The sequence below is a fragment of the Mustela putorius genome, unplaced genomic scaffold (genome assembly GCF_011764305.1).
Source record: "Mustela putorius furo isolate JIRA1106 unplaced genomic scaffold, ASM1176430v1.1 tig00000228_pilon_pilon_pilon, whole genome shotgun sequence".
In the NCBI taxonomy this organism is placed as follows: Eukaryota; Metazoa; Chordata; class Mammalia; order Carnivora; family Mustelidae; genus Mustela; species Mustela putorius.
In genome coordinates this window covers 32,362,118-32,381,174 of record NW_025421322.1, presented here as the reverse complement: position 1 = coordinate 32,381,174, position 19,057 = coordinate 32,362,118, and the positions used below count along the sequence as shown (strand labels likewise).

Genomic DNA, 19,057 nt, shown 5'->3' with positions numbered 1-19,057 from the left:
TGATGTTCAAGAAACACCCAAAATAAATGTAAAGGTTAACGTAAGAATTGCAAATGCAAGGCAGAGAAAAGAAACACTTTTTCTAATTGAGAACCATCTAAGAGAAGTTCTTTAATTATTGCCATCCGGAGTGAAGGTGAGCGCCATTGTGCTCTGAGCTCATTCATTCCCCATCACGCCTGACTTGAGCTGCTGTCCAGTTATATGTCCAAACTCCTAGGAGTAATGTAGTAAATGTGTGCAGTATATCCCACACTGCAAAGCTCTACCTCAACATGGATCCCTGAATGGTGTTCAGACCAAGTCAGAGGTAGGGAGGTTGGGAAACATTACCCACTTTATCAATAAGGAAACAGTCCAATAACTTGTCCAAGGTCACCAAACTCAAAGTCACAGAGCCAGCACTAGAATTTGAATCAGGGTCTTAATTCCATAGCTTAGGCTGACCTCCTCCTTTGGGTGATGTGTGCAAGGGTGTCCTTTTGCCTGTTTCTTCTTATTCATTCCTGAATGAAGGTATGTCACCTGCAAGGGATCAAGATTCCTTATGTTCTACAGTAGAGTGATGTAAAGTCCAGGAAAAGGAAAACAAAGCAAAAGCATGGCGGAAGGAAGGAGCGCAGCACTTCTGAGGATTTGCTGTAGTTAAGCTTTCAAGGATAAAGAATGCATAGAGGGGACGCTTCCTTTCCAAATCTATGTGCATTTGGCTTGAATTGTTGCAAGACCCCAAACAGGGGTTTGCCTTGGCAAAATGGGAAGACCTGTCTCACTGGCTCCTCCCAGAGGTAGATTTATAACCAGGTGTAGAGCAAGCATTTTGAGGCTATGTTATTTGGTCAGAAGCATTTTCATGGAATCCTGTGATAGAGAAGTATCCGTAAGTCCAGGGACAGTGATGTTGGCAGAAGCATGATGGCAGGGGAGGCAACTTTGTATCCAGAAAATGCATCTCTTCTGCCAGAGACATATCCCCACCCATCCAAATCATGACTTCAAGGTCCAATGGCATCAACCTGCCACCACGTGGCTGGCTGAAGCACTGGGGGAGGTGCCCTACTGGACGCTGCTCGTCCGTCTTCTCCGTTTGCGGGTCAGGCATGCTGCAACAGCTTCAGCAATAGTTGCCACCAGACTATTAACAGAGGGTGCTTCTGGGTACCCAGATGACAAATTATTGTTGCTGCCTTTTTGCTGCTTTGTATTTCATAATTCCTCTCCAACGATGAGGCACTTCTTGTATAACAAATTTAAACATGGTCCAAGACAGTCATTTAATGCGTTGTGTGGAACAGGGTGAGAGAGTGGGTAGGGGCCCCTTTAACTTGTGCCCACGAACCTGAGATTCTGTCCCGCTCCTTCAATTACAGAAATCGTCACTTGGGCATCATCTCTCAGCAAGCATGTTTCTGTGCGTCTCGTCACGGGAGGCTTACACCCCTGGGGAAGCAGGATGTACAGAGGGAGGAACTGAGGCTCAGAGAAGGTCTCTTGGCTTCTCTCTCCTTACTCCTTCCCAGGAAGTCTCCCCACCTGCAAGAGAGAAGCAGTTCATCGGTCCTAATGTACAGTGAGATGAAGACCAGTGAAAAGGGGAACAAATCAAAGGCAAGGGGAGGGGTATCAGGTGGCAAATCTGAAGACTAAGAGTTGGTTGAGTTTTCAAGGTCACACACTGAGGTTGTGCAGAGCTTGGATGAAAACCAGCAGCGGAATTTGTTTGTACCATGGCCCCAGTCTGGTCCTTATGGATACTGTGTCACTGAACTCTGTCATGGTACCAACTCCCACTGGGTACCTGAGGTTCTCGGGGATTTTAAGCCTCAAAGAAGATTCCTCTCAATGGAATCTAGGACATTTGACTTCAGTTAACTGGAATCTGTGCTATGGAGTGTTGAGATTACATAGTCCCCCAAATGGCACCAAGACTGCATCCTGTTTTCCATGACGTTTCCAAGCCTCCTATCTGAACAACACTCTGCATTGGATTTTAAAACCATTAAGCAAACCAATTTTCAAACTACATAGCAGTTTCCCTATCATTGGATTTAACTGGATCCAAGTTATGAATTTGATAGTGATTTTACCTCACATTTTGTGGGAGGCACAAACTTAGCCCCTGCACTTGATCTTAAAACATTAATAACTGACCATCTGCAGCTTTCATCAAAATAGTAGTCTCCTGGGGCGCCTGGGTGGCTCAGTGGGTTAAAGCCTCTGCCTTTGGCTCAGGTCATGATCTCAGCGTCCTGGGATGGAGCCCTGCATCGGACACTCTGCTCAGCGGGAAGCCTGCTTCCTCCTCTCTGCCTGCCTCTCTGCCTACTTGTGATCTCTGTCAAATAAATAAATAAAATCTTTAAAAAATATACTTAAAAAATAGTAGTCTCCTCACATGCTGGAGGGTTCCCAATGTTATTCTGAAAATCTGAACGTTTGATTAATTGCACCGTAATGGTGTCTTCTATGGGGTCCTCGACTAATCTCCTTTGATGCTTATCTGGTGAGTCTTGTTATTTTAAATTCTGTCAAAATGTTTTCTGTCACCATGTTACTTGAGTTGCAATGAGTACTAAGACTTTCTAAGAATAAAGACTTTCCCAATGGTAGAAGACAAAACCCGAAATCTCATACACAAACATGCAGCCAGTGTTGCATTGTGAGCCAAGCATTGTTCTGCGGCTTTACATTCTGAATTCACTTATTCATCATTCATTCATGAACAGGTATTGAGAGCCTACTAAACAGCAGGCACCCTTCTAGGCTGCAGTCCCTGCTCCTGCTTAGTGAGATAGTAGTAAACAAAATGCAGAGAGGATCACTTGAGGCAGTGATAAACTTAACTAACCAAATAGGAAGGGACTGAGGGCGACTTTAGAAAAGGGGCTCAAACATGAAGGATGGACTTGTTCCCTAGGTGGCTGGGACAGGACCACGGTGAAAAGCTCACCCACTCACGCTGGTGCACTGGGAGGGAAAACAGATGTTCAGGAGCGTGATTGGGGGAGGGGGCTGTGCAGCTTCCATGTGGAGCTTCTCTCACCTAAGCCGGTTCCCTGCCCGTTTTCTTCTTTCCAGAGTTTGCACTGACTGGTTACTTACCAGCCTCCAACTAACTCATGGCTGAGCACCTCTCTCTTCATAAGCATTAGTGGGGGGTTCTCCTGTGACTGCAGTCACAGGTCTGAAGGCAGTTGATAAAGTCTTCACAAAGTGCATCCCGCAGCCCACCGGCCGAGGAATAATCTTTCTCCGTCAGGCTGAGGCTCTTATTCTATATGAAGGTCCCATATTAGAGTCACTTTCTGGACAAATTCTTCTGTAGCATTGAGTGGTTAGTTCTTCTTTGCCTACACAACACTGTTCCATGATTTCAGGCTGCGTATGGTTTAACTCCTTTCTCAAAACTACCCTTATTGGTTGAGATTTCTGAGGCTCTCCGCTCTGGCATTCATTTCATACAGATCCTCCTCCTGCCTCCTCATTCCCACACTCACTCTTCCTTCTCTCCCCTCCCTTTTTGCCCTTTCCCTTCTTTCTCTCCGTACCTTTCCCCTCCCCCATCCTACCTCCCCTCTCCTCCAGTCGCCTCCCTTTCTCTCTCTCCCTCTCTTTGGCCAACTCCTGGCATTCCTTTGCAGGCCTTCTGGGGGCTCCCATAAGCCAAGGACCCTTGACTCGGCCTTGCCCATAACCCCTCCCTCTGCCCAAGACAAGCCTGGAGAGAGTGGGAAGTGAGGGAGGCTCCAGGTACCAGGGAGCAGCAGGATCTCTGTAATGGTGGTGGCCATGGGCGAAGGAGATGTTAGGTTCAAAGTCCAGGGGACCCTCACCGACCTCTGCCATTGATTTAAGGTGATCTAGTCCCTGCCTAACTGTGGGCTCCCCTTCCTCTGCACTTAATGCACTCAAGCCACAGTTCATCTTTGAGCTCCTTCTTCTGCTGCCTGGAATGCTCTTCCTGACGGTTCCATAGTTGCCCCAGCTTATCACTTAGGTCTTACCCCCAAATGTCACCTCCACAAGGAGACCTTCCAGGATCAGCCAATGTAAAAAAAATTCCCTGCTTCAAGCACAGCACGCTGTTTTTGCTTCCTCAAAGCATCCACCAGTCTTGGCAATTACACTATATATGTTTGTTTTCCGTTATTGTCTTCTATCTTTCCAGAATGCAAGCTTTCGGAGTGCAGGGATCTGCCATGCTCAGGTCAGAGAACACTGCCCCTCTCAAAAGAAGCTCACTTAGGGTTTAGCAATTGAATGAATGAACAGGCTCAGGCAAGAGAGGGAATGGCTTGCTAGAGTCCAAGTTAGAAGCCAAGCCAATTCCGCGAGTTCTTTGTATTTCTTCAACCCTCTGCTTGCCAGAGCCGGCAAGGGCGAAGGGCCAAGGGGGTTGAGGGCGGCAATGTCCACCCTGAATCAGAAACCGAACAGGGAGCCCCCCCAGAGTCTGTGGGCTCAGGGCGCGCTTGGCCTTGGCAAACCCAGCAACTTGGGTTTTACTTCCAATGCCAAAAAGCAGGGTTGGGAGGTGACCAGTGATCAGAAAGCTGCAGCAGTCAGGCCAGCGCCGAAGGTCGACAGAGGAACCCCCTGCCTCAGTCCCTCCGCGCCTTCCCCTCCTTGCCCCCGCGCCCAGTCCGGGGAAAGCCCTAACGCCCACGGGAACAAGGGTAGCCCGGCTCGGCGGCCTCAGCGCAGACCGCCCGCAGGGTGCTCCGAGGTGGGGGGCGGCGGAGCGGGCGTGGGGGGGGGGAGGCGGGGCGCCGCGAAGGCCTCCCGCCGCGACGGGGCGGGACAATGGGGCCCCACCCCGGCGAGGGAAGGGGGGGCGGCGGCGGCGTGCGCTCGGCCCGCGGCGCGCTGGCTCCAGGCGTTTGCTGCGGGGCTGAGGCTGGAGCGGGCGGGGAGGGGCGCGGCGGGGGGAGTGCGGAGGAGGGCGGAGGCGGCGGCGGCGCGTGTGGCTGGCGGGCTGGCGGGCGGTTGGCACCGGGCTTGTAAATAAACTGCGATGCTGTCTCGGGCTCGCCGGCCCGGGTGCCGCCGCCGCCGCCGCCCCGGAGCGCCGGTGCCAGGCTCCCGCCGCCGCGCGCCCTAGCGCCTCCGCGCCAGCCTCGCGCGCCCTCGCCCGCTCCCCGCAGTCCGCGGCTCGCGCCCCTCGGGGTCCCGCGGCTGACCTGTGCGGGATGTGACCCCTTCCCGCTGCCTGGCCTCCCCTGCCCCCCGGGGGGCCCTCCTTTGCTTGCTTTTGGGGGGGTGGGTGGGGAGCGGCGCGCGGATCATGGCATTGGAGTTCCTGGGCTTGCAGCCGCCGCCGCCGCCTCATCCACGCACCCCGAGCGCCCCTTCTTCCAGGAGCAGCAGCGGAGAAGGCGAAGCGGCCGGCGGGGGCGAGGCAGATGGGGCTCAAGGCGCGCAGGGCGGCGGGGGCGGCGGGGGCGGCTGCCGGCGGCGGCGACGGGGGCGGCGGCGGCGGGGCCGCTAACCCCGCCGGAGGGGACGCGGCGGCGGCCGGCGATGAGGAGCGGAAAGTGGGGCTGGCGCCCGGCGACGTGGAGCAAGTCACCTTGGCGCTCGGGGCCGGAGCTGACAAAGACGGGACCCTGCTGCTGGAGGGCGGCGGCCGCGACGAGGGTCTGCGGAGGACCCCGCAGGGCATCGGGCTCCTGGCCAAGACCCCCCTGAGCCGCCCCGTCAAGAGGAACAACGCCAAGTACCGGCGCATCCAAACTTTGATCTACGACGCCCTCGAGAGACCGCGGGGCTGGGCGCTGCTCTACCACGCGCTCGTGTGAGTACCCAGCCGCTCGGCGGCGCGGGCTGGGGCTCGGGGTGGGGGCTCCGGCCAGGACGGCTGCGGGGCCTTAAAGCCCAGGGACGCCCGTCGGCTGAGGAGGACAGTCTATCCTCCGTGTTTCTCCGCCGTGTGTGTCCGTGTGTCTGTGAGCCACTCTCTAGGTGTTGGGCACCACGGCTTAGAGGATCCAAGCGTGGTTCCCCAGCTAATTTGGAGATCAGATTGGCGTGTTTGTGTGCGCGCGGGTGCGCATTTATGGCATCTTCTCCGGATGATGGTATCAAAGCTTAAAAGAATGAATTTTCTTTTCCAGTTAACGTGGAGGATGAACAAGATAAAGCGGATCCCTTCCATACGCTCTGTGTTTCTGCTTGGGGTGGGTCCCTTCTCCTGGGATCGCTACTGAGTTTAGATGATGCATCCCAGAGTTAGGGATGGGAGTGGTACACTGCCCACAGTGGGGTGTGTGTGTGTGTGCGCGTGTGTGCACGAGCGCGCGCATGAACGCGGGTATCAATCGCTTGCTTGTGCTACTCCTTAGGGCTCCATCCTGGTATAGAACCTGGTGTTGCTCTAGCTGGGGGCTTGGACTGGGCAAAATGAGTGTCTTCGGGTTATTTTTATGGGAGTTAATGAGTAGGAGAAAGAATATAAGAGAATGAGAATCTCTTAGGCTGCAGCCTAGACAGAGAAGCTGAGGCTTAACAGTGCCAGGAGAGGAGGGCTGGGGGTTATTTTGGCTGAGGCATCTCCATGATTTGGTCCTGATATCCCCTCAAGGTCAGCTGCTGCCCCTTCTCTCACTTTGGCTGGACAAGGGTGCTGGCCATATGATGGGGCCTGACTGGAGCTTTGACCCCAGGCACCCTTCCCCTAGAAAGCATCTCCTTGCTAGTCAGAATGAAAATGTGTTGCCAGGGAAGGAAGATGGAACTATCTTCTGCACTGACACTCGGGACAGGAAATCTTCTTGCATTTGGGGGAGAGGGGAGAGGATGATAGTGGTGATTCCTCACCCGAGAGAGAAAATCAGAGCTGTCACCAGACAGCCCAGGGCTGGCAGGGCATTTCCAGTTACCCCAGCCTCCTGTCTGTGGCTTAGTCATTCTGATGGCTGCTTCTTGGGAAGCCCTACGTTACCAGGGTTTTGGCGGGGAATTGGCCATAACTTTGACCCTTTCTGTGCTTTTAGTCGTGAATATTCCTCTGTGTCCTACTCCGACTGACCCATGACTGTTGCGGTCCTGGAGAGTTCAGGGAGCCTTGGAGTTGCTACCTGCCAATCATCTTTGGTTGCAGTGGCTTTTCCAGATTTGGCCACCAGGTGGGGGCGTTTGCACAGGACCTCAGACTTGGCAACAGGTTTCTCTGGGAGGTTATAGAAGCTTGGAGAGGATGCCTCCCTGAAACTGAGGAACTGGCAGCAGAGAGGGGGGCATCCAGCCAAGAACGTGGATTTGGGATGGTCCAGCGTCTGGCGTCCACTTCTGCCTGAATTTGCAGGTGTTAGTGGCTGAAGAGAGGGCTAGCAAGGGTTACTCTTCCATTTGCTTTCTTCGGGGGATAAAAATGGATGAAAAATATATTCTTCTCTGTTTCTAGCACTGTGTTTAGTTCAAATGAACCGAAGGAGCTTCAGTTAAATTAAATGGTTAGTTAAATTGATACTGGATTGTTATAGTAAAAAAAAAAAAAATGGTGCGGATTTGAGTGCACACAAACATACAGAGACTCAATATGTCTTTTTGCGTGTAAATGGCGTTCACTATTTATTGGCTGACTTCCAAACCTGGGGTTCCACTGTAGCTTGTGGGGCCCCTCTTTGTTCACCTCCCACCATTCCTAGCCAGCACCCCTGCTCTGCCTTGCCCAACCTGGGGGCGGGGGCGGATATCTAAGGCCTGTTATTGACAGAGCCTTGATCTTCTCCTTCTTTCGGATTATTCCATCGTGCAGAAGCAGATTTGAGAATGCCCAAATCTGTAGCCTTGTTTCCCAGAGAGGACCAGGAAAATCTGAGAGTGTGGCATAAGGAAGAGGTGAAGACCTAGCCAGATGCTTTCAGACATGCAAATCATTTATTTCATCGAACTCTCTCCGGGATCTTATGAGGTGGGAATTACTGTCTACGTTTTAGAGATGAGAGTAAGGAAACTCCAGTGGAACCCCTTGTCCAAGATCACACAGCGGCGTTTTTGACTGCTAACATCTGAATGCAGTGTTGCTTGCAAACCATGCTTTGACCTCAGTGAGTTTCACGGTGAGGGACCTCAACTGTGTTTCTGAGTTGGATCCCAGTTCTGACCCTCCGCCAACAATTGCAGGGCTCTGGTATTTCACTGGGCATCACTGGGTGCCCTTCACCTCTCTGATAACACAGGGCTCCTAAGAATACCTCTGCCTCCACGTGCTAGCTCACAGCTGGCAAGGGCTAGAAATGGGATTTGGAAACAAAACAGGGTTTAGTCAGAATCCAGGGAAGCGCGGTGTCTGGGACACGCGGAGTGGGCTCAGGCAGTGGTGGATGGCAGCTTCTGATTCATTGGGAATTATATAGGAAACCTTGTTGGGCTTGGTGTGAACTCCTAAAACTGAAGCTTATCTAGTTAGTAGATGCACTGTACATTTGTCCTCAAGTGCAGTCAAGGGAACAAATTGAACTTTTCATTGATGATTCAGGATTTTGTGAGGCACTGTAATTCGTGCTTCGAAGCATCCATTATCCTGTTCTGGGCTGTAGCTAATAGCATAAGGGGACCAGGAAATTGGGCTGGCTGTGGGTTCACAGTCTAGTGCGTGCTTTTATTTTATTTTTTTTAATGAATCAGGCCCATGAGATGCGATCCACACCTCCCGCCCACCCCATTCCTGTCCTGAAGGTAGACTACAGCAAATGCGGAGACCAAAGACCCCCCCACCCTACCTAACCATGCTCTCTTTGCCTTAAATGCTCATCCTTGTTTTTTCCTGGCTACTCATTTTCACCTTGATCCAGCTCTAATGTGGCTTCTTCTGGGAAGCATTCTGCTGCCCCCCCCCCCCGCCCCCCCCCGCTCCCACCCCAAGTTGAGCTAGAATCGCCCTCCTCTGCAACATTCTCAGCTGTAGGATTTTGCGCCTTATACTAAATTGATCTGCTTACTTATCTCTGCCATTGAACGAGAACTACTTGGGGATAGGGCCATAGTATTCTTTGGCTTTCTGTTTCCAGCAGGCTGCAGGGTCTGTGGTGGTTAGCAGGCAAGCATGCACTGACTGGGTGAGTGGAAGGCTCCCCAGGACTTTGCTTGCTATGGCTTTATCTTATCACTACAATCACCAAACCCACAGAAGGATTTTAGTGAAAAGAATAGCTTGCAGAAGTCTTAAAGTGGACTAAGTTGGGGAGAGGACAGGGTAGGGGACCATGCTTTGACCTCAGTGAGGCTGCTCCCTTCTCTGCTTCCTGAGCTTGAAAAGGATCCTGCTGTAGTGGAGAGCGTGTTGGAACTTGGAGCTCGCATCTGGACCCCCTGAGGCCTCTGCGATTTTGCATGGCCTGGAGGTTGGGATGATTACAGGGCCCTGTCACAGGGCGGTGTTCAGGCTTAACACCTGTGAATGAAATGAGCCCAACACCAGAGATGGAATAGTCATCGGTTGAATCTGAGTAGGGGTCTCCTGAAAAGCACAAACCACTGTTGTGTTCTGACTTTGTCCCAGGACTCCCCTTCCCTAGCCTGTCAGTAGAGAGGTGCTGGCTTCCTCTTGGCGCTGTTGCTGGATGGATACTGTGCACAAGCCTCCTGCTGCCCTCACCACCTTGCGGCGGCCAGCTGGGTCTGACCACTCACTCACCTGTTAAAGGACCAAAGGAACATGGTCACAGGAAATACCCACTGTTTGCATTCGGAAGTGGGCTGGCCCCTGGGGACGTGGGGGCAGGCAAGGCTGGGAGGTGGGGCACAAGAACCCAGCAGCCAGTACTTTGGAATGCACAGGGCTGACTGGTGGTCTTAGCCTATTGACTGAAGGCTCTCTAGCCCCTCTTTTGAGAGGCTGACCAGTATTCCACGTTCTTTCTCCATTCATCTGTCGATGGACAAGGAGCTCGTCCATACATCTTGGCTATTGCAAACAGTATTCCATTGAACTTGGAGTGCTAATATCGCTCAGATCCCAATTTCAGTTCTTTGGATACGTATTCAAAGGTGAGATGACTGCATCATGTGGTAGCTCTGTTTTTAATTTTTGAGGAACCTCCATATTGTTTTCCATTGTTTCCCTCCATTCCAGCGTTTCCACCATTTTGCATTTCTGCCCACACCATGCAGGGCTTTGAGTTTCTCCTTATCCTCACCAACACTGTTTCTCTCGGTTTCTATTTGGTTTCTGTTTTTGTCTTTTTTTTCCTTTGATACTAGCTGTGCTGACAGGTGTGAGGTGTGGTATCACTGTGCCCGTCTTTATCCGGCTGCAAGAGCGTGCTGGTCTTTGGAGTCAGACCCGGGTTTAATCCAATCTGCTCTTCCCTGGCTGTGTGACCTGGAGTAATTTGCTCACTTTCCTGGGTTTCAGTTTCTTGATTTCTGGTGCAGAGATAGTCAGGCCTACCTCCCGGGAGCTGTTGTGAAATTTAATTGAGGTGATGATAGACAACACCTAAACTTTGCCTTGTGCTGCTTTGCAACCTTGCGCGTTCCCGGTGTTGAATCTGAAACTGGCCCGCTCTGCAGACAGAGGGCAAGGGGAAAGAGAAAAAGGAGGCAGGCCACTCTAGATCCCTAGGTGGCAGGTTTCATAAGCAAGGGGACTTATATTCAACGCTTGTCTCTGGCACTGAAAGATGAGTAGGTCTCCTCACCCACTCTCCAGAATCTTAAAGGTTTTCAGAGAGTCCTTAATGGGATTCAGTAATAGACACAATACAGACAACGTCTGCAGCACCTTAATCGCAAGGCTGCGTCTTTGGAACAGCTCCCACTGTGCTTACAGTGGACAAGGGAGTGCACAGTCCCAGGACGGGGCGGCGGGGGTGGAGAGTGAGTGAGGTCCAGCCCTACAGTCACCTGGCGATCACATCCTCTCGGTGACCTCCCCCAACCACTGCAGATAGTAAATACTGGTTCCTTGTTGCTTCTCCTCCCAATCCTATTGAATCTGCCTTCTTCTTGCTCCTCTCATCAAATCCATGACCCTCTCCCCCCTCTAATGACCTTGTTCTATTTTTTTTTTCCCTTTTCTGAACTCCTTGCCTTCTTCCTGGCTTTCCTTTTTTTATGATACTTTCAAACCCCTGAAGTCGAATGAAGGAGTCAAGAAAGGCACTTGACCGCAAGTGCCCAGAGTAGCAGGTGCCTTGGACCCCAGGGAGGGGGTGCACTGGGAGGGTCTGTGACTCCAGGTAGCTGGGACATCACTGTCCAGGAGCCAGGCTCATGGCAGGTGGCCATCAGTGCTGGAAGGGAGGGTAGAGCCTCTCTCCTTTGGATATGAAAACAGGTTCTGAGAAGTTATGTGATTTGTCCAGACCCTTGGGGCTACCTAAGCAGCAGAGCTGGGATCTCTGTCATACTGCTGTCTTCACCATGTCACTGTTGTCCCCAGTGGCAGATGATGCGGAAGAAAGGTAACAGAGACTGAAACTCTACCTTGCTGGTGAGGCGCTATGTACAGCTGCTCTTCTGAAAAGTCCCCAGGGGAGGGGCGCCTGGCTGGCCCAGTCAGTAGAGCATGAGACTCTTGATCTCAGGGTGGTGAGTTTGAGCCCCATGTTGGGCATAGAATTTACTTTAAAAAAAAAAAAAAAATCCCCAGGAGAAAGCAGAGCAGCTGGTCTGCAGGTTATGTACACACGGAGTAGCAGCAAGATGTTTCAAACTGTGATATACCTGTGAATCACCTAGGTAAGAAGAAAAACCTGGCAGACGTGCCTTGAATCAGTCATCGAATTTGTGCATAATGAATCCAACTGACCTTACCCTCCTCCGGAATAATTCAGTGGAAATGAACAACATACCTGCAGTCGTGCCTAAAATGATCTGAAACCAATCATGACGAAATAATAAACAAACTCACATTGTGGGACACGCCACAAGATGTCTGGCACAGTCTCCAAGTGGTCCCTGTCGGAAGAATAAACAAGAATGGTCTCAGTTAAAGCAGCTCAAAGGGCCATGACAGCCCAAAGCAGTGTGTGCATGTAAACAAATGGGACCACATCAAGCTAAAATGCTTCTGCACGGAAAAGTAGCAAACAACGAAATGGAAAGGCATCCTGCAGAACGGGAGAAAATATTTGTAAATCCTATATTTGGTAAGAGCTTAATCTCCAAAATATATGAGGAACTCCTACAACTCAACAACAAGAAAGCAAATGGTCCTATTAAAAAATGGGCACAGGACCTGAATAGACGAGAAGATACACACGTGGCCAATGTGTACATGAAAAGGGCTCAACGTCTACTCATCATCAGTGAAATGCAAATTAAAGCCCCAAGAAGGGGTTAGAATGGCTGTTTTTAGAAAGCCAAGAAATAACAAGTGTTGGTGAGGATATGGAGAAAAAGGAACCCTGATGCACCGTTGGTGGGGAGGTAGATTGGTATACAGTTTTCACACTACGTAAACCAGTATGGAAGTTCCTCAAAAAATCCAAAATAGAACTGTCAGATGATTTAGCCATCCCACTTCTGGGGGTCTGTCTGAAGGAAATGTAATCACTGTCTTAAAGAATGTGAACCCCAGTGGACATTGCAGCAAAACGTTTAGCAGACAAGACAAGGAAATAATCTGAATGTGCACGGATGGATGAATGGGTAACGAAAATGTGGTATGGACCCACAATGGAATGCCATTCAACCATAAGAAAGAAGATCATGCTGTTTTTGATGACACAGACAGAGATAAGCCTTGAGGGTATTATGTTAAGAAATCTAAGTCCGGCAGAGAAAAGACGAAGACAGCATGATCTCACTCATATATAGAATCTTAAAAAAAACTGAACTTAGGAACAGAGATCAGATTGGTGACTGCCAGTGGCTCGGGGCTGGGGGATATGGGTGAAGGTGGTTAAAAGGTACAAACTTCTAGTTATAAGATGAATACGTTCTGGAGATCTATTGTATAGCCTGGGGACTGTGGTCAACAATACTCTATTGTGTATCTGAAAGTTGGTCAGAGAGTAGATCTTGAAAGTTCTCATCACACTCACGTACACACACAGGTAACTGTGTGAGGTGATGGGTATGATTGTGAACCTTATGTGGTAGTCATTTCATTACATGTGTGTGCATCAAATCATGACATGGTATGCTTAAAGTTGCATGATGTTGTATGTCAATTATATCTCAGTAAAGCTGGAAAAAACACAAGTGACTTTCATGATTCTTAATTTGATCCCAGATTGAAAAATAAATAACAATACAGGATATTTGTTATAAGGACAGATAAGAAAATTTGAGCATGGACTCCATATTAGATAACATTGTTATGTCAAAATTTAATTTCTTGAGTGTGGTCATTGCATTGTGGCTCTGGAGGTGAATGTTCTATTTTTTACGAGCCACATAGTGTAATCTTTAGTGGTTCAAGTGTCCTGATACCAACAACTTACTTTCCAATGTTGGGCACACATATAGACCATGCAAGTGTGTATATGTGAGCACAGTACATGCCCACAGGAAGAGAGAGAAGGAGGTAATTGTGGCAAAAATATTAACAGTTGGAAGATCACAGGGAAGAGAATATATATAGGTATTACAGCACTCTTAACTTTAAATTAAAAAAAAAATCAAAAAGCTAAAGTGGCTCAGTGGGTTAAAGCCTCTGCCTTCGGCTCAGGTCATGATCCTGGGGTCCTGGAATCGGGCCCCGCATTGGGCTCTCTGCTCAGTGGGGAGCTTGCTTCCTCCTCTCTCTCTCTGCCTGCCTCTCTGCCTGGTTGTGATCCCTGTCTGTCAAATAAATAAACAAAATCTTAAAAAAAAATTTAAAAAATGAAAGACTAAAAAAGTATAAAGGACTAAACATGCACAAACAGCATAGAACACACACAAGAGAACAGATGACCGGCCCCACCCCAGAAATTGATGCCATTGGTCTGTGAGGGTCCAGGCATGTTCCTTCAGTGATTCCAGGCTTGAGAACCACTGGTAGAGCTCAACAGGTTTTTTGGTTCATGGATTCTGTATACAATGTACCTGAGCTTCCTCCACCTTGGGCTTTTGTCTGGTTAATGACAAACAGTACAGAGGTGTAGAAGGCCATTCATGTCAAGGTTGCACACGCTGAATCAAGTGCCAAGCTTTGTACCTGGCTGTTGACACAGATAAGCCACAGTTCTCCTATGGAAAGAGACACTTGAAATAACGAAATTTGAGTAGTCTGGCAAATGCAATAATAATATGCAAATGAGGAACCAAGCAGGCAGAAAGGGCATGCACTGTTGAGCCTCTTGTGTTGTGTTAAGGAGATTCCTCCAAAGGAGGTTTATGCCACTGGAGGGAAGAGGAAGGTCCTACTGTCTGTCCAGTTGATGACGAGGCTTCCTCTCCTGCTTAGAGAACCAAAGGCTGTGTGCGGTTAACTTGGATACTCCATTATTATACTTGCATTATTAGGAAGCTCCCCTTTTCAAGTTTGTACTCATGAAAAATAAGTCCATCCATGTTTAAAAGTTTCATAGGTCCACGGAGATCCAATGGAATTTTCCAAAGGTCCTACTGTCTCTTTTTTTTGTCTGGGTCTTGAAGTTTTAAAAGAATGAAAGGGAATTTGTTACATCTCTTTAAAACTGAGCAATGTGGGGTGCCTGGGTGGCTCAGTCAGCTAAGCGTCTGCCTTCAGATCTGGTTCTGATTCCAGGGTCCAGAATCGAGCCCTGCATGGAGCTCCCTTCTCAGTGGAGTCTGCTTCTCCAACTCTCCCTCTGTTGCTCTCTGTGCTTTTGTGCGCGCACACGCTCTCTCTCTCTTTCTGTGTCAAATAAGTAAACAAGATCTTAAAATAAAACTGAGCAATATGAAAAAAAGCAAAGGAAAGGTCCTCCAGTGTGGATTGATTAAAAACCCTTTGTAGACACAGAACCATGTGGCTGTGGTTTGGGGTGGCCCAAGACTGCTGTGGGTCTGTCAGAAGTACATTGGATGAGCTGTTAGGAGAATTGCATTAACCGTGTGGTTCAGACACCTCACTAGTCCTACCGTTTGCAGATGCCCACTGCATGGGATTAGTGTTAGAATCCCAGGAGAAGATGTGTGAGGGAGTGCTTTGGAAACTATGGTGGTGACGTTTCCCTAAAGCTCTAGCAGGATCAGATGAGTCCATGGTTGGGACCTCTCTGTCTGGGTCTGAGCATCTGCCCATGCCCAAATTTGCCACATTGCTGTCTGTGCTCCATTACCTGATACCAGGAACCTATCAGTTATCTAACTTAGCACGCACATCCACAGGGATGAAAGGTGCTCACCTTTGGGGACAGTGACCAGGGAAAGGTTTGCAGGTGACAAGATGATGCCAATACTGAGGTCTCAGGCCACCTCTGGTTTTATAGGTTCATTGGATGCAGATATGGTGCCATCTGAACTGTGACCTTGTTGGACGGGACTTTTCATTCTGTCACAGAGGGATTGAGGAGTTTGAAAATGTGCTCTTGGGAGAACAAACTGGGTTATAATTCAGGAACAAAATTCCTTCTTGCTTGCAGTTTATGAAGAATAAAAATGTATGCAGAGTGTGCCGTGCCTTGGCTCTGATTGGGTTCCTCCTGTGGTGGGCTTCTCTCCTTGCTGAAGACTTGGGCTAGGATCGCCTTTTCCTCTCTTCCATGCACCCTCCTTCCAGAGACCTGTAAAATTGTTCAAACCCTCTAAGAGTGTAACAGTTGAATTGGGGCATATAAGCCCTGCGTATCAATATAACCATCAGCAATCCAATGTTTTTGCATCACTTCATAGTTTATTATATCCCTCCTTGGGCAACATCAGTAGGATTCCTGCTTTATACATATGAGTAACAATAATTCATAGAGCAGATCGCTTCTTAAAAATTGCCACATCCGGCTTTCTTAAGGAGCAAGCCGCCTGACATAGAGTTTCTTTACCATTGACCCTTAGATTCTTTGTAAACTTGTGTTAGCAGTTCAAGCCCATTTCTCCCCTTATGGGTGTCTTTTTGAAGGGATGGAGTGAAATATTATCCAACATACTGCGCTAGGGAAATGTGTTCATCCAGCCCCAACCATCTGTACTAATGGAAAATCACTTAGCACTATCACAGTTTACCTCCCTACTCCCTACTCCTGCCCTTTGCTAGAATCCCAGCTTTTGCTTTATCTCACCGCACATGTATCAGTCATGGGTGCTTCTCCACCTGGTGATGTCAGTCCAGAAAATGGAACCCAGAAGGCCTTAGTCATCAGGCCGAATCAAACTAATCAAACGGATCAGCAGTAATTACATAACAGCAGGTTATGGGATTTAAGGACCCAGCACTGGGAGAGGCACTTGGCCGATTATAGACCTCAGAGGCCTTCAGAGCTGGAAGGAGCTGTAGAGAAGATGAAACTGATGCTCAGAGCCCTTAGAAACTTGCCTGTAGTCATGCTGCTGAAAAAGGAACGACTTGAACTTGGGTCTTCTTCCAAGGCTGGTTCCCATACAGCCACTTGGGCTTCTGCCCATGATGTTCTTGTACCAAGGGAGCAGTTTTGCTACAGTAGAATTCCAGGTTGTACTGGCTCAGGGTGCACATGAAATGAACAGAAGAAAGAGGAAGAGCCAGGGGCAGGCTGATCTGGCGTCCATACACAGGCTGCAGGCAGCCTCTTACCAAAGAGGGTTTCTCTTCTGCTGAAATTCCCAGTTCCCAAACCACCATTTCTCCATCTCCGTCCTGTCCCTGATCCTTCTGTCCTCTGCCAATAATCATTATCAAGTACTCTTTGCTTTCCATTGAGGTCAGCATTGAGTTGGGGCATTCAAAACCATCGTCTCGTAAGTAATGTCTTTATCCATTTGGATTGTTTATAGTGTCACTTATGGGACAGTACCACTGTTTGGTCCATTCATGGAATGGATTTATTTTCATTAACAACAGGAACTGAGAGAGTGTTGCTTCCCCGCACCGTGTTGAGCTTAACACTGGAGATGGTTCTCCTAACATGTGGCCGAGCACCCAGCCCCCAGGAACCCGGAGTTCTAACCCCAAGTCTTAGGCTCATTGGCTCTGTAGCCTTCAACACGTCATTTTACTTCTCATCTGTTAAATGGACCTAATACTCCCTGCCTTACAGGTTGGTGAATGGATTAAATGAAATAATTCACTCAAGTGCTCAGCAGTGTATTAGCATTGAATCTTAGCCTGTGTTCCTCTGGGGGCTCTCTGGGCCAGGGAGCTCAGTGCAAGTGGTTTATTTAACATAGGATTATTCAATCTTGCTTTCACTATCTCCTCTTTAAGGAGTTTTTAAGGTATTTTTCCCTAATTATTCCCACCCAAGACATTTTAATGCCACAGATACACTGCATGTTTCTCTGTAGACAGTATGTAATCTGAGCTTGATATATAAAAAGAGTAAGATTTTTTTCCCCAGCCCCATTCCCCCCATGAACTGATTTTGCCCTCCTAGAGGATGACACTGTTCCTATTGAGAATGCACAATTTAGGAGGTGATTCAAATATATATATATATATATATATATATATATATAGAGAGAGAGAGAGAGAGAGAGAGATAAGGAAAACTGAAGAAGGGCAGGGAAATCCAGCAGGAAGGAGAAAATGGCTAGAGGATGTATTTCCAAGCAGGTTATTTCCAAGCAGGTTACCATGGGGGCCCAGCCCCCAGGGACCCTGGATTGTAGTGTGGAAAGATGCACAATTATCCTCAAACTCCATCCATCCTTGACTCAGGGCTGCTCCAGGGTATTATCTCTCAGAGAAATCCCTTTGACAAAAATGTGGGCTGTTTGCCAAAGGTATCTGTCAAAGGCCCCGTGTGGCAGGGGCTGCCGGTGGGCTCTGGAGCAGAATGGGAGAGGACTGGCTGTTTTGGCTACACAATTCCTAAATGAAGGAAATATTGTGACATGCGTTCACAAGTGTTTCTATGTCTTCTCAGTGGTTCTTAAGTAAAGGAAGTCTTTGTGGCCTAAGGATCATGGTAATTCTGTAATGTTTTTCCCCCTCATTAATTTTTCATTTAGGACGGTCATTCAAGAAAAAAAAAATCTGAAATCAAAGTACGTGTAAATATGTCAGTTCAGTGCCTGGTTTCTAGCGATAGCTAACGTTTCTGAGCTCCGTTGTATGCTGGAGTTCTCAAACCTGGCACCATGAAACCATCATCTGTGATACCCTTTGGGGGAAGGAGCTGTCTCCTGTTGAGATTATCGTGTGTTCACATATTACAAATTTTCACGAAATAAAACAGGAGAGTTGCTTAAAATAAGCCTAGAGAACTTCAGTCCTGCTGACACTATGGTTCTGAGTGGTTTTGGTGATACTTTCAAAGAATGAAGACTCTTACTAATTTATAATGTGAGAAACATTAGCATTTTCAAAACAAGATGAAAATAGATATTCTAGTTGCTCAAATAAACACATCTTTTGCTGAGAAAACGGAAGGATCTTAGTTGTAAAGTGTGGTTCCCGTGACTTCTGCACTTTGTCTCTGTTCTGGATTTCTGGGGAAATAATTAACATTTAGCTTCAGGATTCTGGAATGTTAGAGGGAACGTTGAGATTTCTCCTTGAACACCTTCTTTTCCTCCTCCTCCTCCTCCTTCTTCTTCTTCTTCTTCTTTTTTTTTTTTTTTGTGGTGCCATGATTTTAGCACCTTGTATGTTTGGGAAGAAATTTCATGGGAAACTCTTAGTCCTTTAGGTATAATAAACATGCCTGCAAGGATCTGCTGATGGAGCTCCAGGAATTCTGCATGATTGCTCAGCAAATGTTGATTTCAGGCCTCGCAGATGCCAGGCCCTGGGCTGGCACTAGGAGATGTAGGGATGAATTAGTCAGCTTTTGCCCTCAACGGGCTCATGACTGAGTAGGTCATAACTGATTACACAGTGGTGTGATACCTACTCTAGTGTACCGAGTCTACCTGGGGCTCAGGAAAATTTGTCAACACGGTTTACATGGATCAGGGAATATTTCCACCAACAAGAAGTAGATTTCAACATATATATATAGGGTTAAAGACCATTGTTTCCTTCATTTTCCCATGTGTGGCCGTGACCATGACTGTGTCACACATTGAGAACTCAAAAGTC

General features: G+C 48.5%; 1 protein-coding gene across 1 annotated transcript in view; it reads left to right on the top strand.

The window, feature by feature from the left end:
* The first annotated feature begins 4,903 nt into the window (after positions 1 to 4,903).
* Positions 4,904 to 19,057, top strand: part of KCNQ3 (potassium voltage-gated channel subfamily Q member 3) — a 293,154-nt gene continuing 279,000 nt past the window's right edge. Inside the window, exon 1 of the mRNA XM_004743662.3 lies at positions 4,904 to 5,794. Coding sequence (XP_004743719.2) covers positions 5,403 to 5,794 — 392 coding nt within the window. The 5' untranslated portion in view covers positions 4,904 to 5,402. The remainder of the gene's footprint in view (positions 5,795 to 19,057) is intronic.